General features: G+C 52.3%; 1 protein-coding gene across 3 annotated transcripts in view; it reads right to left on the reverse strand.

The window, feature by feature from the left end:
• The window catches only part of PITPNM3 (PITPNM family member 3), an 84,726-nt gene that overhangs the window by 27,331 nt on the left and 37,600 nt on the right, over positions 1-19,795 (reverse strand). Inside the window, exons 4-6 of one of the 3 annotated variants that reach the window (XM_037027021.2) lie at positions 18,265-18,312; positions 2,300-2,376; positions 1,635-1,870 (exon numbers count right to left, since the gene is read on the reverse strand). In XM_037027021.2, the coding sequence (XP_036882916.1) occupies positions 1,635-1,870; positions 2,300-2,376; positions 18,265-18,312 (361 nt within the window). Of the gene's footprint in view, positions 1-1,634; positions 1,871-2,299; positions 2,377-18,264; positions 18,315-19,795 lie in introns of those variants that run through there. The other 2 variants (XM_037027022.2, XM_073234976.1) reach the window with 2 other exon arrangements.

Genomic DNA, 19,795 nt, shown 5'->3' on the forward strand with positions numbered 1-19,795 from the left:
CAGGTTCCGGAGCCCCTAGCCTCCTAACAGACACCCACTGGGGAGGCCTGAAGTCTTGTGGTTTAGTAAGAGTAAGACAGTATGCAGCTCTTCGCCAGGTCGGGGAACTACTGACATAATCCCTTTCCCTCCTTCCACCTGGGATTGAGATCCGCCCTGTGTGTGGCCAGGAACACAGATCAGTCAGACAAGTCTCTGCCCCCTGTGCAGGAGGCAAAGGACACTTTCCCAAAAGTGAGGCCCCTACAGCCCTTCCCAAGCTCTCACCCAACTAGCCGGAAGCTGGGGACAGGGGCCCCCTGTCCGCACTCCCCGAGGCCCTCACCTCTGCTGCACTGCTGAGCCTCTCCTCAGAGCCTGTAATGGCGGAGAGCACCCGCTCCCCATCCATCAGGCTAGGGCCTCCTGTGCGCCCTCCCTAACCCCCACATGGGTGAGGGCTCCTCTCTGCAGAAGCCTCAGGCCCTGGGAGAGGCAACAGGAAAGGGAGTGAGGGCAGGAGAGGGGTGCCGCCAGCCTTCCTTTCACCCCTAACAACAGAAAGTTCTTAGCTTCCTGGCTTCCCTGCTGCCAGGCCCCGCAATTTGCCACTGTCCATATGATGTGTGAGCAGCCAGGGCTCCCACAGGCCTCCAGGCCCCCATCTTCGGCTAGCTCACCACGGCAGGCGCTTGAGAGCACTGGAGCCCTCGGGCCCTGGCACAGCGGGCAAGATCACCCATGGACCCCAGGTCCCGGAGGGGCCCCTGATCTCCCAGTTTATCCCCCATAGGGACCAGGGGGAGTCTGGATAAAGACCCAAGGGATAATGAGCATGCTGCCTTATGTGTGCCAGCCGGTTTGCCTGCTGGGGCCTGGGAACACCTTCCTTCCCAGCCCACTGACCCCCAACAGAGAGCACCTTCTCCCCTAAGGGGACAGAGTTGGAGTCGCAGCTCATGCCCACTCTGTGCCAGCTGCTTCACTTACACTAGCATCAGGATCCTCATAAAAACCCTAGGAGGTGGTTATTACTATGAATACCCCCATTTTACAGATGAGGAGACTGAGACAGCCAGAGGTTACAAACAACTTCCCCCAGGTCACACAACCAGAACTCAAGTCCAGGCTGACTGGAATGCCCACACACTTAACCGCGTTATGCTACCCTCAAAGCCCACTTGCAAGTCACCTCCTCCAGGAAGTCTCCCCTGGCCCTCTCTCTGGATGTCTGCAGTGTCCTGTGCCACCTCCATCAGAGCACACATCCTACCGGGCTCTAACTGTGTGGCTTGGGAGTGAGGCTGCCTAGGTTTGAGCCCTGGCTCCATTCACTGGGTAACCCTGGGGGAAATTGGACCCAGGTGACCAGGAGGGACCACAGAGGGAGGGACTGCTTCCTTATCTGGGCCAACAAGACCAGGGCCTGCTAAGCACAGGCAGAGGTGGACTCAGTGCACAAATGTTAACTGCTGTGGATTCTTACTGACCACTTCCTACCAGCAATGCCCATGATCAGTCAGTATGTGACACCCCTGAGAGGTCTTGGCAGGTAACCCCTGCTTTCCAGGCACCCACATAGGTGGGGGCAGTTCCTTGGCTTAGTCCCCTGCTCTCCAAACCCAGCCAGTCTAAACAAGCAGAAAGGGACTTACTTAGACACGAGCGAGAAAGCCTCAGAGCAGATGGCAGGACAGGGGACAAACTTGATGAGGATGTGGCCCAGGGCTGCAGGGAAGTGGGCACGGGTGACCTTCTCCAGCACGGAGCTGAAGGTGTGGATGTCGGCTGCCTTGCAGGATGGGTCTCCTGAGCCCGTGTCCAGGATATTCCCTCCATGCAGCACCAGCAAGAGGACGTGCGTCTTGCAGGAGCGCTGCGGGCAGCCTTCCTGAGAGGGACATCACTCAGGATGGAGAGAGACAGGTGGCAGGGAGATGGGACGGGAGACACACAGAATCACACCCACACACAGAGCAACTGTGGCCAGAGAAGCAGGCCCTGTGCCCCACCTAGCTCAGCTCCAAGTCGGGGAGTTCTCTAAGCTCCCAGGTGACAGGACCGCCTGTGTATTCAGAGTGAGGGGCCCAGGCTGCCAGAAGGGCAAGCCCTCCATGTCAGGACTGGAAGGGTCCCAATAGTCACTTCTTGTTCATGTGGGAGCTGGAAGACCAGAGAAGGACAGGGACCTGCCCAGGGTCACATAGCAAGTCAAATAAAATGCTGGGTGAAAACTAGACAGCCTGTCTACCAGCCTGGGGCTCTTCCTAAAATCCTGACCACAGAGGTGGGCCCAGCCACCCTCAGGAACCCAGCCCACCTCATTGTCTTCGTGGATCTCGATGCTTCCCTGGGCTGGGAACTTCTGTCTTCTCAAAGAAACCCGGTAGAGTTCTCCTGTGGGGGGAACAGAGAGCTCAGCATCTCCAGGCCTCCCTCACGGTGCCTGGACGTTCCCCGGGGCCCAGCTGGCATGAGACCTGGGCTCCACAGGTGAGGCCTTGGCGTATAGGTGAGCTGGAGGCCCAGCCTCCAGAGCTAGGAAGCCATCCCACCCAGCCCCTGCCTCCAAAGTCGGCATGACCTGAAACCTCCCCCCTCCCAGGGAGAGGGGGACTGGCAAGGTAAAGCCACCACAGAGGCTGCCCCCAAGGCCAGGAGGGGTGTCCCCAGCGGACCTAGCCTGCCTTTCTTCACCAATAACAATGGCAACAGTACGAATGTCGCCTGGTGACTTCTGCTTCCAGTTACAAACAGAAATTTCAGTCAAGCATCCTGCTGAAAACTAGTGGAGCTGGATAAAATATTCTTTTAAGTATGTGCTTGAAGCTATTAGAGTGACAACAAAGCCTTGAATTATGGGACCCTGGCTGAGGGGAGGTGGACCCTGAGAGAGTTAAGGCCGTCATCAGTACCACACTCCTCATCACCCAGGAGTTTTGGGGTGAAGCCGGAAATGCCAGAAATGCTCTCCTCGATCTCTCAGCTGCCACCTCCTCTTCCAGGAAGTGCTTTTTGGCATTCAGCCCTGCCTGAGCGATCATTCCTCTAACACGGAGATGGGTAGCTGACAGCCATGGGCCAATCTGGCCCACCACCTGTTTTTGTAAATAAAGTTTTATTGGAACACAGCCAGGCTTTTTTGTTCACCTGTTGTCTGTGGCTGTTTATGTACAGTTGTCCCTTGAACAACACAGGTTTGAGCTTCAAGGTCTCACTTATGTGCATATTTTTTTTCAATAAATGTATATTGGAAAATGTTTTGGAAATTTGCAACAATCTGAAAAACATTTTCTTTGCTGTAGCTTACTTTATTGTAAGACTGCAATAGTAATACATATATCACAAAAAATATGTGCTAATCGGCTATATGTGTTCTTGGTAAGGCTTTTGGTCAACAGGAGACAATTCATAGTTAAGTTTGGGGGCAGATTTTCAACTGCATGGGAAGTCGGCGCCTCAACCCCTGCATAGTTCAAGGATCAGTGTAGTTCCCACGGAGTCCTTAAAACCTGCTGGGCCTGAAACATTCACTGTCTGGCCCTCTACGGAAAAGTGTGCCTGGCTACCACCTATCTGTATTCCTGAATGCCACTGCACTGGCCTCTCAGGTGGAGAGGGACCTCAAAGACACCCGACAGGCTCTCCCTGCCTGCCCAACAATGCCTGGCACCCTGAGGAACACTTCCTTCCATCACGCTGGACTTGCTTCCTCTCCTTGCTTCCCACGAGAAGACTATTGCTTTCTTGGGGTGGCAGGGAACCTCACAGCTGAACTGTGAACCACTTGTTCGCCTTCAGTGACGGGGAGCTCACTCATCTATTAAAGCAGCTGGCTCTAGACAAGGAAGGCCTTGTCCTTTACACAACCCCCATTCCCTGCCACAGCCTGCTGCAGCTGCTAGGAATCACACCTGGTGGGGGGGAATTTCCTTTCTGGGGGCAACCCCAAAGTAGGTGTAGATGGGAGCCTTGGCCAATATGTGTCTGAGTCAACATCTGCTCAGCCACTACCTGCTGCAGGGGAGAGCGAGTCTGCAAAGAATTCCAGATGAGCAGCTCTTCACAGCAGGGAAGTGCGTTTCTGAAATAGTCTGTCTTCACAGACACAACCCTGGTCTCAGGGTAACTGCTTTAGGACCTCGGAGGTGCTGACCACACAGATAGGAAATCACTTCCTAAATGATGGAGGGGTTTGGCTAGAGAAGGAGGAAAACCATCCTGAGGCCTGGCCTGCCCAGCACTCACTGCCACTCCTTCCAGGGGCTCAGGCTGTTCTGCCTCATTTCTGACACCTGACAGACCTTGCCCTGAGCAGGACCATCCTAGCAGACACCAGGAAATGGCTCTGTTTTATTGAGCACTTACTATGCCCCAGGCACTGCATGCTTTACATGTACCATCTCATCTGTCTCCACACAATCCTCTGAGTCCTCTTGCTATTAGCCCTAGTTTACAGATGAGAAAACTTGAGGTTCAAACAACCCAGGTCACCTGCCCCAGGACACACAACTGATTAGACTGAGTGAACTGCATGTGAACCCTGCTAAGCATGTCCTATACTTAACAGATGGTGCTTCACAAAATGCCCCCTCCCCCTCTGCCTCCAGAGCTTCCTGGTGAGGTGGACATGACAACTCCATCCACAGGAGAACAGAGAGAGCACAAATTGATCAGTAGCACCTGGAAGAACTGAAAGTCCAGGTCCACCCCCATGAGATCTCCTCCCTCCGCACATGACACAGTTTAGTGGTAGGAAAGACAGTGTCTGGGAAGGAAGTCGACTGTGGCTTCCCCAGGATGAAGCAGCCCTTCTTCGTGGTGTGTGTGGCCTCGCGTATGGCTCTGGGGCCACTGGACCAGGAGGAGTCAGGAGCTGGCAGGGCTGAGGTGGTGGGCGTGGCGCCTGGGAGACCCCACACTTCTGGGGCTGGGAGAGACCTGGTTGAAACCGTGGGCTTCGGAGCCAGAATTCCTGAGCTCAAAACTTGCCTCTTATCAGCTGTGTGGCCTGCCCCTCAGTTTCCTCATCTGGAATATGGGGGCAATAATAGTAGCCACCTCTTAGAGTGGTAATGAAGGTAAATGAATTCAAAATGCTTAGAACAGGGCCTAGAATATAGAGAATGCTTTATAGATGCTAGTTGTTTATTGTTATGATGCTGCTCCAGTGTGCATGGGAGCGGGGGGCACAGAGCCAGGGCCACAGCTGACACAATGAGCCTGGAGGCTGATGGGGACTCGTCTGCTCTGACCCAAGTCCCTCCCTAAGCCCTGGCAGGCTCCCCAGCCTCGCTGGGCTGGGTGCCTGCTTGCATTGTGATTACAGGATTAAATGCTGTGATTGCCACAAATTACCATAGTGAGGCTATAAATAAGTCACAGGGAAGACATGAGGGTCCTGCTGTCTCCTGGGCACCATGCCCTCCATTAGGTGGGGCCTGCATCCTGTGCCCTCACTGATTACACAGAGAGAAGAGAGCCTGTATCCTTGGTCTGCCTGTGACCAGCTCCCTTGGGGCCCAAGCAATGCTCTGGGCATCAAATTGTGCTGCATCCTGGCCACAAATGATGCTGAGGCAGTTCCTGGCTCAGTGGGGAAGGGAGACTGGCAGGTTGTCCTCAGCATCCCTCACCTGAGTCTGGCCTGCTATGCTGTTTGGGGATGGAGACTTACTTCCTTTCAATGCACAAAAGCAGCGATGCTCTGCTCCTTTAGAGAGAGAAGGGGAGACCTGGCCCACTGGATTGATTCTGGCCCCTTGAGGTCTGACTAACCAGACCCAGAGCCACCGCACAGAATGATGCATCTCCAGTCTTAACAGAGGCCTGTGTGGACGGGCAGAAAGGCAGCCTGGAGACACTCCCTGCCTGTACCTGCCCACAAGCCTTCTGCTCTTCTAAGAACCAGACCACTGGCTCTGACTCACACACAAGACACTGCTCTGTCACTCTTCCATGCCTTTGCTCGTGCTGAGTCCTCTGCCTGGGGAGCCCTTCCTCCCATTGCAGACCAGAACATTTCTACCTGTCCTTTAAAACCCTGCTCAACTGTCATGGCCGAAGGCCTTCTTGGACCCACCTAGGCAGACATGGCTATCTCACAGCATGCTCAGCAGGGCCTGGCTGATTGTGAGGTTCCTTGCCTATCTCCTCATCAGACCGGAAGGCCTTGTGAGCAGGATTTACTGGCTGGCAGGGCACAGAATGGCATTTTTGTAAAAACATACCACACATGAAGATCTAGGACACACAGCCTGTGAGCCAGGTCGATGCTGTTAAATCCCCCAAGAGAACTGAGGTTCAGAGAAGGATCACCCACTGGCAAGCACAGTTCTTGAAAGTCCCCAGGGGAACCAGTACTGGGGAACCCCTGGGAGTTCTGGAACAGCCTGGCCAGGACCTTAGGGCTCTGCCTCCAGAGAATTCCCTGGAGCCTCTGGTGACAAGAGCTGCTGGTGGGGGTTCCTAGGTGGTGGGAAGCCACACGCCAGGGGCCCCTGGACCTCACCACAGGTCGCCTTTCCTTCCCACATCTTGTTCATTTGTTTTCATGGCTCTATTCAGGCTGGGTCCTGCTGTGCCCAGATGAGGGGTGGTGTGAGCCCACGGCCATTCCTGCGATGTTTTGTGACAAGCTTTGAGGCAGGTCAGCTACCACAGTGCCTGCTCCAGCGCCCCTGCCAGCCCTGGCAACAAGACCCGCGGAGGCCCAGCCTGCTCACCATGGCTCCTCCTGCTGGCTGAAGAATGGAGGCTATTTTTGCTTAATCACAACCTTGGAAAGGCACAAATGGTGATCATCCCTTCTAATTACCCATGTGCCACACTCCTCTCAAGACAAAAGCCAAGGTTGTCACCCACGCTCTCAGCACCCTGAAAGCAAACTGACACCAGGCTTGGCTGAGGAGTCCCTTCTGCCTCGGCCTCTCTCTTGCCACCAGCCGCTGGGACATGCAGGGGTGGATCCTGGTGCCCCCTGGCTAAAGCTGACCACTCCATTTCACCCTCCAGCCTATCGGTCGCTGGCAGTCACTCCCATCTCTACAGTCACTCCTGGGGTCAACTGAGCAGAGCTGAGCCCAGCTCCAGGCCACCTGGCATGTCCTGAGAAGTAGCTACAGAAGTATCAGTCCTCTGTGAGCAGGTAGAAGTGTAACAGAGGAAAACGGAATTACATCTCTGGATTTAAAATTTAACACTAACATCAACTTGCCAATGAAATCAAGTAGTCCCCAGAACTTTGTAACCACTAACAGGTGGCAGCTTCAGTTTCCAGAATCTCAGGGTCAGAGTTAACCCAGAAAGCTGATTTTGCAGAACCCAAGCCACCCTGCCCCAGAGTACTGAGGAGGAACCCGCAACAGAAACAAAAAGCAACTGAGGTGCAAGAACGTATAGACCCTTGCAAGTTACTACTTTATGTGTCTTTGGTTACCAGGGAACTCCACAGCCTCTTTCCCGTGATTTCCCCTTTAATAACTCTAACTCCTTGGGCTTTGGTGTTCTTTAAGGCACGAGCCTGCCACTCCCTTATTTGCTGGCAAATTAATAAATGATTCATTTCTTTTCTCAATACCTTGTCATTGTGTTTTGCGATTTGACTTTGGTAACAAGGGCCAGTTTTCAGTAACAGAAGCAGAAGCACACTCATGGTTATAAACATGCAATTTTTTTGGATGAACTCAGTGGCTTTGCTATCTCACTCTGATGTGGGATGCAGGAGGTATTTCTGGAAATATCTGGGAAGAACTAGAGCCTCACTCAGCTGCTTGCAAACAAGCAGGGGCTCTGATTATGGTCCGATTTGCCTAGGTAAACCCACATGAAGAAGGACACACACGCACAGGAGACAGGCCTGGAGAGAGTCCTGGGACAGGAAATGAAGGCCCAGGTCAGAGGGTGACTTTGGACACCATCTCCACAGCCCTGCAAACTGAGGGGGCTGGCCTACATTTCCTCTCAAAAGTTAGGCAATTGGAGATTCTGTGGGTCCAAGCATGAGGGGACTGTTCCCCTGCGAGTTCAAGCCTCCAGTTTTTCTCTAGAGGGACCATCTTTCTTTTAGTTTAAGACTACTATGAATATTTATTGAACAGACAATACAAGCATGTGCCATATTTACCACAGAACATTGTAAACAAGACACAACCCCCCCTTCTTTACTAAATGCAAACACTTTTAAACAAAACAAAGTGTTGTCCTGCCCTCTGGGAGCTGACAGACTAAAAAGGGAATGTGAAGAGGAAAAGAAATGTTGTGGAAGGAAAGAATAAATGTGAAATACGATGAGTGAATTAAGGCCATGCATTTGGATTAAGAAAGCAACCCGACCTCACTTGCTCACACCTACTGAACTGGTTGTTGCCCAGAGTCATGTCAGGGCTGAAAACACCAAGATGAATCAGATGCAGCAGCTGCCTTCAAGGATCACCCAAGGGTCACATGATCAAGGCCAGGCCAAGTGACACTGACCCAGGTCATGTGACCAAGCCCAGTCACATGACCAGAAGCTGCAAACAGCCCGAGCCAGGGCAATGGGCCTGTTAGAGCTACCTCTCAGCCTTGAAGGCTGCATGCACTGCAGGCATCAGTTCAGAATGAGAAGGGGGTGTCCCTGCCCTGCTCCTGCTGCTCAAGCCACTTCAAGGACACACCTGGAGCCCATAATGGGGCAGGAAAGCTGTGGAAGGGGCACACTCTGGAGAAAAGTGAGCTCTAGGGGACACGGAGGCAGCCTGCAAATCCCTGTGTGGCTGCGTTTGGGTCTCCGAGCAGAGGACAGAGCTGGATGAATGGGAAGGGGCAGTTTCTGGAGAGTTCCAAGTTTCAGCACAACTTAGGAAACGCTCACAGAACTTCAGGAATGACACCTGCTGGCTTGGAGGAAGGGCACTCTCCTTCAGGAGGTTACAAGAGCACGTTCTGTGAGTGGCCACTTAGCAGGGAGGCTGGGCAGGAATTCCTATCCTGGGTGGGGGGATCCAGACCCCGAGGGCTCAGCTGTGCGTCCTTAACTTAACCTTTTCAGTGACAGACTCCAGTTATATCAGCCTAGATTCATCCAGCTAACATAGCCAAACACCCAACGTGCCTGTTAGGTAGGAAGACAGACATGGGCAGCCAGGGAAGGGGGAAGATAAAGTTCAAGGAAAAAACTGCCCCAGCTCTGCCCAGGTAGTGGGCCCCATGTGAAGACAACCACCAATGGCTTTGCCTGTTGGGACCAGGCCAAACTGGTCCCAAACTGATCCCAATGTGGGCGAAATCAAACAAAACTAAGGACTGCTCAAAACATGTCTCGTCATAGGAAAGAGCATGTGCAGAGAGGGATGGCTATACAGGTGGGCCTGTCAATCAAATAACTTCACCTTGTCAATCAGACAGGTGCCTCCTAGCTGGAATACAATATATAGGCCTCCCACCTAATGGATCAAGGCCTTTGTCTACCTTGACTGTGGCCTGCTTCTCCCTTGGAGTGTATTTAAATGAAACTCACTCTGCTTTGCTCTGTGGCTCTGCCTTTTCAGTGCTTTGTTGCAGTGGGGACAAGAACAGAGAAGAAACTCAACCCATAACTGGCCAATTAGTCCAGACTAAGACCTGATCCTTGCTAGAGCCTGGGCCCCAAATTCTACCTCTTGAAAACATGCTGTCCGCCCCTCCAAGTGGACCACGGAGATAGCTTCAAGGCCACTCCCCGTGGGGGAGCGCAGCTTCCATAGGCAGTGCCGCCGTCTTGGATCAGGCGCTGGAGAGGTTTCAGATACACAACCACAAGAAGCCCTCCTGCCACTACACAGTGTGCGAGAGGGCTCAGCACCCCCGATCCTGGGGACTCTAATGAAGCAGCCCCCTTAAGATGTGTCTGTGTCTTGAGTTCCTAGTCCTCATTCAATGTCTCAGGCAATCTTCACATTCATCCTAAGAGGTCAGGGTGCTCTCCTCATTTTACAGATGAGAAAACTGAGGTTTCAAGAGGGCCCATAAGTGAAGGTGTAGGAATCTGAACTCAGTCACCAGGCCAGGGCTCTTTCATCCTCCTGAAACATCATCCCACAAAGGCAAGGTGGAAGAAAGGGACTCTCTTGTCACTATTTCAAACACCTCCACACCACAGCCTGCCCCACCAAGTGGTCCTGGGCAAGAAGGAGGAGGAGAGAGGCTGTTAGCAGGAGCAGGAGCCCCTTGTCCTTTGGGACCCCCTCCTAAGGAACCCCTGTCAAGCCCCCCCAGTCCTGCTTGGAAGCCGGCACACAGACAAAGGAGTGCAGCTGCACTAAGCCCCTGAAAAAGGATGGGACAGGCTATTAAACACATGAATAAACACTCACCCTTAGAATCTGAAACCCAAGGAATGCTCGTGGAAATTACTTGAACATGCCTTTTTTTCCACCTCTCAGACTAGCAATTACAAACACCATGCTTCCTAGGGTGCTGGGAAACCAGACCCTCCTCACTCACTGCTAGTGAAAGTGAAAACCAGCACAGCCTCTGTGGAGGACAATCCAGCAATGACATTCAAAATGCCAAATGCCCTAGACCCAGCAAGTTCATGTCCATGTGCAGAATGCCATATGTACAGTGCTAAGCATTGCCACACTACTTATAACATAGATGGAAGATGGAAAGCAACCTACATGCCCACCCATAGGGGACTGGCTAAACAAATCTAAACGAATGTTTCCACAGTGAAACATGGCACCCTGCTGCAAAGGAAGATATGCCTCAACATGTGCTGAGATACTAAGACAATCTCACTAGATTATTATCTGAGCAAAGCAAGGTGCAGAATGGAATGCACTGTATACTCCATCTGTTTGGGGTATATATAAAAATACAGATAGATGAATATTTATAGAGATGTTCATATATGCAGGGAATATCTCTGGAATGGTCTATGAGAAACTAGTGTACGTGTTTCTGCAGGAAGACTGGAGGAGGGGAGGAGGCACACTCGACACCTTCGATTTCTTTAGAATTTTATACCATGTATATGTGCTACCTACTCAAAAGACGGATTAAAAATAAGAATTTCTTCAATGCACATGTCGCAGGGTGATTTTTTTTTCTGACACTTATTTCTATTTTCTCCCTGCTCTGGCTTCTTTGCCTCTGGGGAGGTTGTGGCATTTTCCTGGGTTTTATTTCCAAAAGCCCTTTTGTTTCCAGGAGAAAAGTATTTGAGGAGACAAAGATTCCCTCAGGCTGAAGAGAGATCCATCCCCCAACCCCCACCCCAAGCTGAGAGGAGGCGGGGGTGCCCTCACAACTTGGGGTAACTTTGCAACTTCAGAGAGCCAGAGCTCTAAGCCATGAGCTGCAGATCAGGACAGGGACCACCAGGCTGGGTCCCAGAGCCCCACAGAGCTTATAAGGTGGGTGTGGGGCTCCCTGCACATATGTGCATGCATGTGCGCGCACACACACACACACACACACACACACCATTCCCCGACCTGGGAGCTGGAGAAGACCCCTGGGGGCTCTGGGACAATGGCAGGACAATGGGGCGGGGAGGAGCCCCTGGAATGACAGAGGAGGTGGCTCTCACCCACAGTTGGTTGGGCATGCAGAGGCAAAATCACAATTATCTTATAGGAAAATAAAGGAAAAGGTTGTTCTTTCATATGTAAGTTAGTGGACTGCACGGTATGGTGTCCAGGTGCACCTCCAGTTCTACCCCCTGCCCTCCCAATCCAGCTGGGCCCCAGGCGGAGACTCCCATGCTTCCAGTAGGCCTTGGCCAGTGGAAAGCACTGGGGAGAGTATGGCTCCCTCCCTGCAGGTCTCCACATGCCAGTCCCTCTCCTGAAGGCCGCAGCTCCTGCTGGGCGAGAACTCTCCAGTGGCTACCTTCAGAGGCGGGCACAGCCCAGGGCATTGTCCTGTACTTAGCCAGTTTCCTTAAACCTGTGAATAATGACCTTTTGCTAGACTCTCCCCTGTCACGCAGTTTGCATGAGCCTTCTATTTCCTGCTGCAGCCCTGCCCGAACTAGGTTCTCACTGTTCTCCAGCAGTCTCATCACATCATCCCACAGTGCCCCTGCCTCGGGCGCCCCACCTCCTGACCCAGGCCCCACATGGTCGGCCCGCAGGCCCCACCTTCCGCCCACCACCCCACCCTCGCCTCTCCCTCTCAGCTCTGCCACCGAGGCCTTTACAACAGTTTTCAAACATACACTTCTCCCTCTCACCACAAGGCCTATGCACATCTTGTTCCCTATGCCTGGGCTCCTGTCCGCACTGCTGGTGCCCACATATTTCCTACTGAAACTCCAGTGTTCTTGCCTCCTGGGGGCCTTCCATTCTTACCCTCCTGCTCCCCAAAACACCGTGGCCCTCTTTCCTGGGACTAATCCTTACACTTTCAATTCTGTGGTTGTTTGACTTCTGTCTTCCTCTCCTCCATCCCCCAGACTTAAGATCCTTAAAGGCTGGGACTGGCTTGTTTTTGTTCCATTTTAGCTCCTATCAAGGTGTTAGCGTATAAAAGATGTTCATTAAATATTTTTCAAACAAACAGATGAATGAACTAATAATATTTTCCATTTTCCATCCCATAAGTATCTGAAGCTGTACTTGTCCCCAGAAAAGCACAGGCATTACACAGTTAGACTCAGACACACACTTATCTTCATGTAAATGAGTGCACCAACGCACCGACATACATGTCAATGTGCGCACACACACATACACACACACTAACAAACCACCCCAAGCATAGATATATGCACACACGAGCAAGAAAAGTGCTCCCAAGGCGGACGTCTGCCACCCTGAGCTCATTAAAGCCGGCTAAATATAGCCCGTCTGCAGCTGGGCTCAGCAAGCTGCCCACACAGGCCAGGAAAAGACACCAGTTACCAGACAGGGGAGTGGGGAGGCCGGCTATGGGTAAGGGGCCTCACAGGGCTGGTGGGGAGACTGCAGAACTGAGGGTACACAGGAAGGGAAGCCCCCAGGTCAGAGCTGCGACTCTGGTCACTGATCCCAGGCAGTGGGACAGGAGGTCAAACCACATCCCCATGAAGGGGATGGGTGATGCTGACTGTTCACATCTTTTCTCCCAGTCCTTTTGGGACAACACACAGGTTTGTATGACAGTTAATGAGGTCAAGGATCCAAGCTCAGTCCAGGACCCAGGGCTGGAGTTGGGGCACATCCTGGGACAAATCAAGGCTCCATTGGTGGCTAGGCTCAGTTGGGACAAAGACCAGGGGTCAGTCTGGAAGGAGGTTTGGGACTGTCTGGACCATTGTCAGGTCTTAGTCTGGGGACCCACCCACACCTGGAACAGCCACTTGCTGGCCCCACTCCCACATCTGATGCCAGGCACTGGCTCTGGGAGAGCCATTTGACAGTCACATGTGTCAGGTCACATTAGGTCACATGTAGATTGCAGGTCCATACAGGGTGGGTCTGTCTTGGGGTGCCCAAGGGAAGGTCCTCCTGCCCCAGAATCTGCTACCCAAGGTGAGGATGAGATAGAGAAAGCCTCTCCAACCCGTACTTTCCTCTGACATCTTGGACCCCATGGTTTTTGGGGGTATAGTGGAGCTGGCTCTTGGGCAAGTGGCTTCCATATTTAAAATGGTGCCATTCACTTGGGATGGGGGAATAGGAGTGAGGTTCGAGGAGAGGACGACAAGTCCCCCAAGTCTCTGGACCCAGCACCATGTCGAGCATGCTAGAAGCATTCTGTGAACATCAGCTGTGCCGTGGAGCAGCAAGAACCAGCAGCACAGCGAGACATGCAGACCAAGGAAACCAGGAGACAAAGAGGCAGCAACAGGAAATCAGACAGCACTGGAATGTCAGAGCTAGAAGGGACTCCACGTGCAGGAGCTAAGCAAGTCGATGAGAGGGACTCAGGTCTCCTGTCCACCCTGCCTGGACATCTGAGGCCCTCTCTCTCCTCTGCTCCCCCTCCCTGAGTGGCTCCCATACACAATGGCTCCCTAGGCTGGCTCCCTTCCTTAAGACCGGCTCCAAGTAACAAGCACAAGCCAGAGGCAGCAGGCTGTCAGGCCATCTGTGCAACTGTAAGAGGAAGGCTGGGGCTGCCTGGCAGTCAGAAAGGAGAGAGGGTTCCCGGCCAGCACTCCCTTCCCAAAGCCACTGCAGATAAAGCCTTGCAACCTCACACTTGCATATGTGTGAGCGGAGATGCCCATGCAGGTCTCCTTTCCTGCACTCACACCCCTGTGGCGAGCTTGGGAGGGCTCCCTGGGGACTCAGACTCATAAGGAAGCACATCTGTGGCCGTGACAATCCAATCACCCACAGGACCAGCAGAGCATCAGAAAGACTGAGTTCTGTGAGATGATGAGATTCAGCCCCCACACCTGCACCAGGTGTCCCAGGTGCCAAGGCCCATCCAGAAGCCAATAACAAGTGAGACCATTAAATGCTTCCTATGTACAAGGTATGGATCCTGGCATCCACTTACATTATGTCTACACCTTCAGCAACTCTAGGAAGTAGCCATTATGGTCATCTTTCCACAACTGAGTAAACTGAGGCTCAGAGATGTTAACAAGGCAACCTGCCCAAAATGGTACAGCAAATAAATGAAGGAAATGGGCTTCAAACCCAAACGTGATGTCTTTACAGCTAAGATGCTATAGCAACAGTTCCAAGATTTCTGACTCCTGGTCCAGGGTAATTACTACCACCTCCCTTGTTATAAAGAAGGTTTTGAAACCAAGTAGAAATACTAGATAATACACCAGGGAGTATACTGCCAATGACTAAGCAGATTATAAATGTTAGGTATTGCTGTTATTCTGTTTTCATTCGGGGTCAGAGACTTTTACTTTGCCAATTTTGGACTTAAAATAAGCGAATCACCATCAACTATCAGTGTTTTCTTAAAAGTATTTGCACGCCAAAATTTGTAGACAGGACATAGCTGTGGAATCAAAGGTGGTCCCTTCAACTGAATGCACTCAACGTTATGGACAAATGCATTATGATGCTGTTGTTCTTCTCATCGTCAGAAATGTTGGGTTTATCCCTGGGAATCACTGGCCTCAATGGCCATTTCAGTTTGAAAATTCTTCCGTGCAGCTACTGTTACTCCCCACTAAATAAAGATACCCTTAAGGAGTAGGATTGGATGACAGTCCTCAGCAATATAATTCTGACTAAAACCTATAACGATGGTGTAAAAAAGTTTTTCAAAAAGCCCTTGCCTCGGATGTGAACAGATCCCAGAAATGGGCTGCTTTAATTTGTCTGATTTCTCTCAGACTGTTCAAGCACAGCTGGACAATATCCATCATATCATAGACAAATTTTCACAAATGCCTAGGGTGCCTAAATGGTTTTCTTGGCTTCACTGGAGATGGATGGTAATTATATATTTGCTTTGTTTATGTCACCGTATTCCGATTATGTTAATATGTGTGTGCAAATTAGTTAGTAGTTTAAAACCTATACATACTTAAGATACTCTACAAGAAGATATGTCAAAGAAATAATCAATCCTCCCATGTTTTCTTCCATATGCTACATCTATAGCTTTTCTTCTTCCTTCCTAATTACAACCCTTAAATAGAATTCGTGCCTCATATCGAATTTACCGAGTATCATAATTCCTCCAGGTGGTAAAGATACCTCGAGACAAGTGCTGGGCATAGAAGCCACAGGGCATAAATCTGCAAAGAAGTAAAAAGCTAACCTTTTCAAACAATATGGCTTCTCTCTCACTTACCAACTTTACATCTCCCTGTATGGCCCCGGAAGATGACTGGTTAGCCAGAGACGGGTAAGATTCCTCAAGGGAGGAACAACCTAAGACAGGCACAGTCTTAGGGGGGCCATCAGGTGAGAATTTGGGGATCAACAGAGGTGAGGCTCAGAACCTCACCCCCCTGCTTTGAGAGAAATCTTCTGCACCCGTGGATGTTTTGCTGCCCTTGTCTAGCTTGGATTAATACTTAGTCAATAGGCACACACGTGATCATCTGATCATCTACATTTGCCCTCTTACAGCACTAAACTATGTTTTCTACCTTTATCTTGCATCTACCTACCACTTCAGCATTTTATTAAAAATAAAAATAATAATAATAATAAAGGGAGAAATGTGGGATCAACATATAAATCAAGTACAAAAATCAAACGAATATTCATATTTGACCTGATTGTTTATAGGTCATAATGCGTGATCAAAAACCGAAAGTTTCTGTGATGAATGCCCTTGTACTGTTCACCATGTAAGAATTTATTCACTATGTAAGAATTCGTTCACCATGTAAGAACTTGTTCGTTATGCTTCAGAAGATTGGAGACTGATGAGAATTAGGCTTGAGATGAATTAATGATTGTACATTGAGCATTGGCCCCCCTATACTGAATTTTATTGTTGTTAACAACCATTTGATCAATAAATATGAGAGATGCCCTCTCAAAAAAAAAAAAAAAAAAAAAGCCCTTGCCTCTCCTTAAACACACAGGTCCAGGAGACACAAATTATCTGATCAATTCACTAGTATCTGTGGTTTGGTACCACGAAGGCAGCCCCACGGCAGGCGGCTGTGTTTTTCACTTAGAGACTGCTGGGCTTTCCTGTCCCAAGAGGCCCAGAAGGAATGATCTGGGCTCTTTTCCTCTCTCACATTCCTGAGGAATGTGCTGACATCCCTGTATTAATCATGTCTTTTATTTTATGATGTTTTGACATCTTGGGAGGCCTCGCTGGCCAGGGATGGACGGCAGCTCTAATTCCTAGAGATAATAAACAGCTCACCCTGAACATACCTTTCATATGCAAACCAACCAATCCTGAGTCCACGTTCCCACCTCCTCTGTTATCTCTAGCTCTCCTTTAAAACCCTCATGCGCCAAGCTGATACTCCTCTGCCCTGATTCCCCCAGGGCAGCTATCAGACTAGAGACCAGCCCTGTGGTCCAGAGACAAGCGACATTACTCAAGTTAGCCAGTCCGAAGCCTTTGCCCCGGCCCCACCTTCCTTTCCAAAACACAACACAGGCTCTGGGCCTCTCTTTCTGCTTCCTGATCAAACCTGGTGCTTCCCCTGCAGCCCTGCTTGGCGTGGGGCACCCCCTCCTCTTGGGAAGCGTAAACAATAAATTCCTCATTCAGTGCTATTGATCTCTCTTGTCTTCACTCAGTCTCCTCTATAAATTAAAATCCTGGGGTAATTTTACCCCAGCCCCTAGGTGCTGAGCTCAGTTCCCTACGTTGTAATGATGACCCCAGAAGGAGGAGCTCTGCCTCTCCCTGTGCCTGGGGCACTGGTGGCTTGAGACCTGGGGTGTCCCTGAGAGAGGCACTCAAGCCTCCCAGACCCAGGGGCTTGTCTATGACTTGCCACGGGACCCTAGGACAGAGAATGGTCCTGGGAGCCCTGGACATCCCCTCAGGGTGGGACCTGGGCCTTGGGAAGCTGGTATTGCAGGCGTCCCTCCTACTGAGGGATGGAAGAGCTCCGAGGAACACCCCAAGGAAGGCTTAAGCCTGGGGAGGGGGTGGGCTCAGCTGTAACCACAGATCAAAACAGCAGGAGAGAAAAGTAAGGGAAGTTCGGAGCGCACCGCCCTTCCCCCTGCCCCCCCCCCCCCCCACAGACTCTGCCCCCCACTGGCCTCCTGTTGGCACTGCCAATATCGGCACTGCCGACAGCACATGTTTGGCTCCGAGGTGCCCAAGTTCACTGGCACCTCCAGGGAAGCCCTTCTGAGGTCCCTGTGTGAGCACACTGACATAGTCACCAGGTTTTTCCTGGATCCAAGCCTGTGCTCAACCCCCTGAGCAAACACAGGCAGAAGGAAACCTGGAGAAGCCCGAGTGACAGGCAGGAGGACTTGGGAGGCCCCAGGCTCTGCAGACAGGGCCTCAGTGAGGGGCCAGAGGGACCCTGAGCCCTGTGCAGCCCTGACCCAGGCGCCTCTGGCCTCGGCTGCCACGTCACCGTCTGTGGTTCCTGGGAGTCTGTCACCTGAAGAGACGGTCTCCAGGCTCAGAAGGGTTCCCTCCCTGCTGTCACCCCTCTCGCTCTGCCTGGGAGGCCTCCACAGACCCATCTGCTCAGCTGGGCTCCACCTCCCGGACCGCAGGCCCATCACCCTGGCTCTGATGCCCGAGCTGCCCAGCATGCAGGTCAGCTCCCAGGGCAGAGAGCAGCCCCAGGTCCTCCCACCCTGCCCCCTACCGTCCTTTGGGCTCTGACCCCACGAGTGGGGCCCAAGCCCAAGGAGGTTGGGCCCATGCAAGGGGAAGAAAAGACTTCTGTGGGGGCCGGGCCCAACTCACGCTGCTTCTCCTGGAGGGTGCTGGATGTGCACGGAGCACCCCCTTCTCCTGCAGAAAAAGGAAGGAAACGTGAGCACACGCCCCACCACTGCTGGCCAGACACTGGGGGCCACTTGGGGGTGCCCCTGCCCCACCTCTCCAGCTGGCTCCCTCACAGAGCTGGGGTGGGAGGGGGGGGTCTCACCCCCTCACGCCCTGCCCCTGCCATGCTTAGCTCCTGGCCCTTTATGCAAGAAGAGCGTGGAGCCATGAGGCCACTGCCGGGGAAGGGGTCCGGCCCCCTGTGCACCTCCACCTTCTCCTGCTGCCCCGTCTCCTCCCACCTGCTCTAGGCACTTTGACCTGCAAAGGGGCTGTCTGTGCTGACAACTGCCAAGCCTGTCTCTAGAGCAGCCCTCTCTCCCATGTTCTTAACCACCATCTCCTGCCGCCTCCTGGGCATCAGCTCCAGATGCTTCCGGGCAGCACATGCTCCCCATGGCCACAGTGAGTGTCCTGGAACTGACCCTCTTCCCAGGTCCCCCACCCACCTCACAAAGGCACCACCTACTCCCTGAGGACCCTCTTCCCTCCCTCGTCCCCACGTCCTGCCAGTCACAACATCACAAAGTTCTGTGGGATTGCCCCACTCGTCCCCTCATCAGTGTCCTCTCCACAGGGAAGAAGTCCTGCACTGTTCACTGGCGTGGCCCCAGGCCTTGAAGGGTGCATCTATAGCAGGATTCCTCAGCATACACCCCCAGAAGGAGGATCCTGGGTCAAAGGGTAGGAGCCTGCTGAAGGCTCCTGGTGTTTACTGCCGGGTGCTTTCCAGGGGAGTGGACGTTCTGCGTAGGTACCCACCTGCAGCAGAAGTCAGCGCTCTTCTCAACAGATACTCAGCTCCAGGCATTTACACGGGTCTGTCTAATTTCTTGGCCTCTCGCTTTACCAGGTTAATCTTTCTCAAGCGAACTCTTCCAGGCCACTCTCTTGCTTATTAAGACCCTCAGGTGGCTCACCTTCTCCAAATTCTGAGGCTGGCAAGCAAGCCCCTGCATGAAACGGCCCCTGCGCCCTCCCTCCGCCTTTGCCCTCTCCTTTGGCTCCACCAGCCAAGTCATTTGTTTCTGAATCCACACTCAGGGTACAACCTGCAGCCTGCTGTCCACACAGGTAACAGCACCCACCTGGAACACCTACCTGCCCTTGCACCTTCCTCAGATCTGCGGTATCCCCACAGGCAGGACTGAGAACCAGCCCCAGGGCTGCTGCTTCTATGAAAGCTCCATTCTTCCCCAGAAGCCTCAGCTCTCAGGACCTCTGTCTTCAAAGGCCCCTTCTGCGCCCCAATGGCCAGCAGAGGCTGAGGTTCAGCAAAGGCCAGTTCCCTTCCCTCTCGAATGCCCCCTCCATCCACCTACCTGACAGGAAGCCTCAGAAAGGGGGCTAAGCTAGAAGCTCCAGGAGCTAGAGCTCCCCTGTACCCACAGGGAGGCTGGAATCAAAGCACTGGAGTCCCCAGCCCAGCCATACCAGAGTTCTATTTGAT

This window comes from Manis javanica, chromosome 4, assembly GCF_040802235.1.
Source record: "Manis javanica isolate MJ-LG chromosome 4, MJ_LKY, whole genome shotgun sequence".
In the NCBI taxonomy this organism is placed as follows: domain Eukaryota; kingdom Metazoa; phylum Chordata; class Mammalia; order Pholidota; family Manidae; genus Manis; species Manis javanica.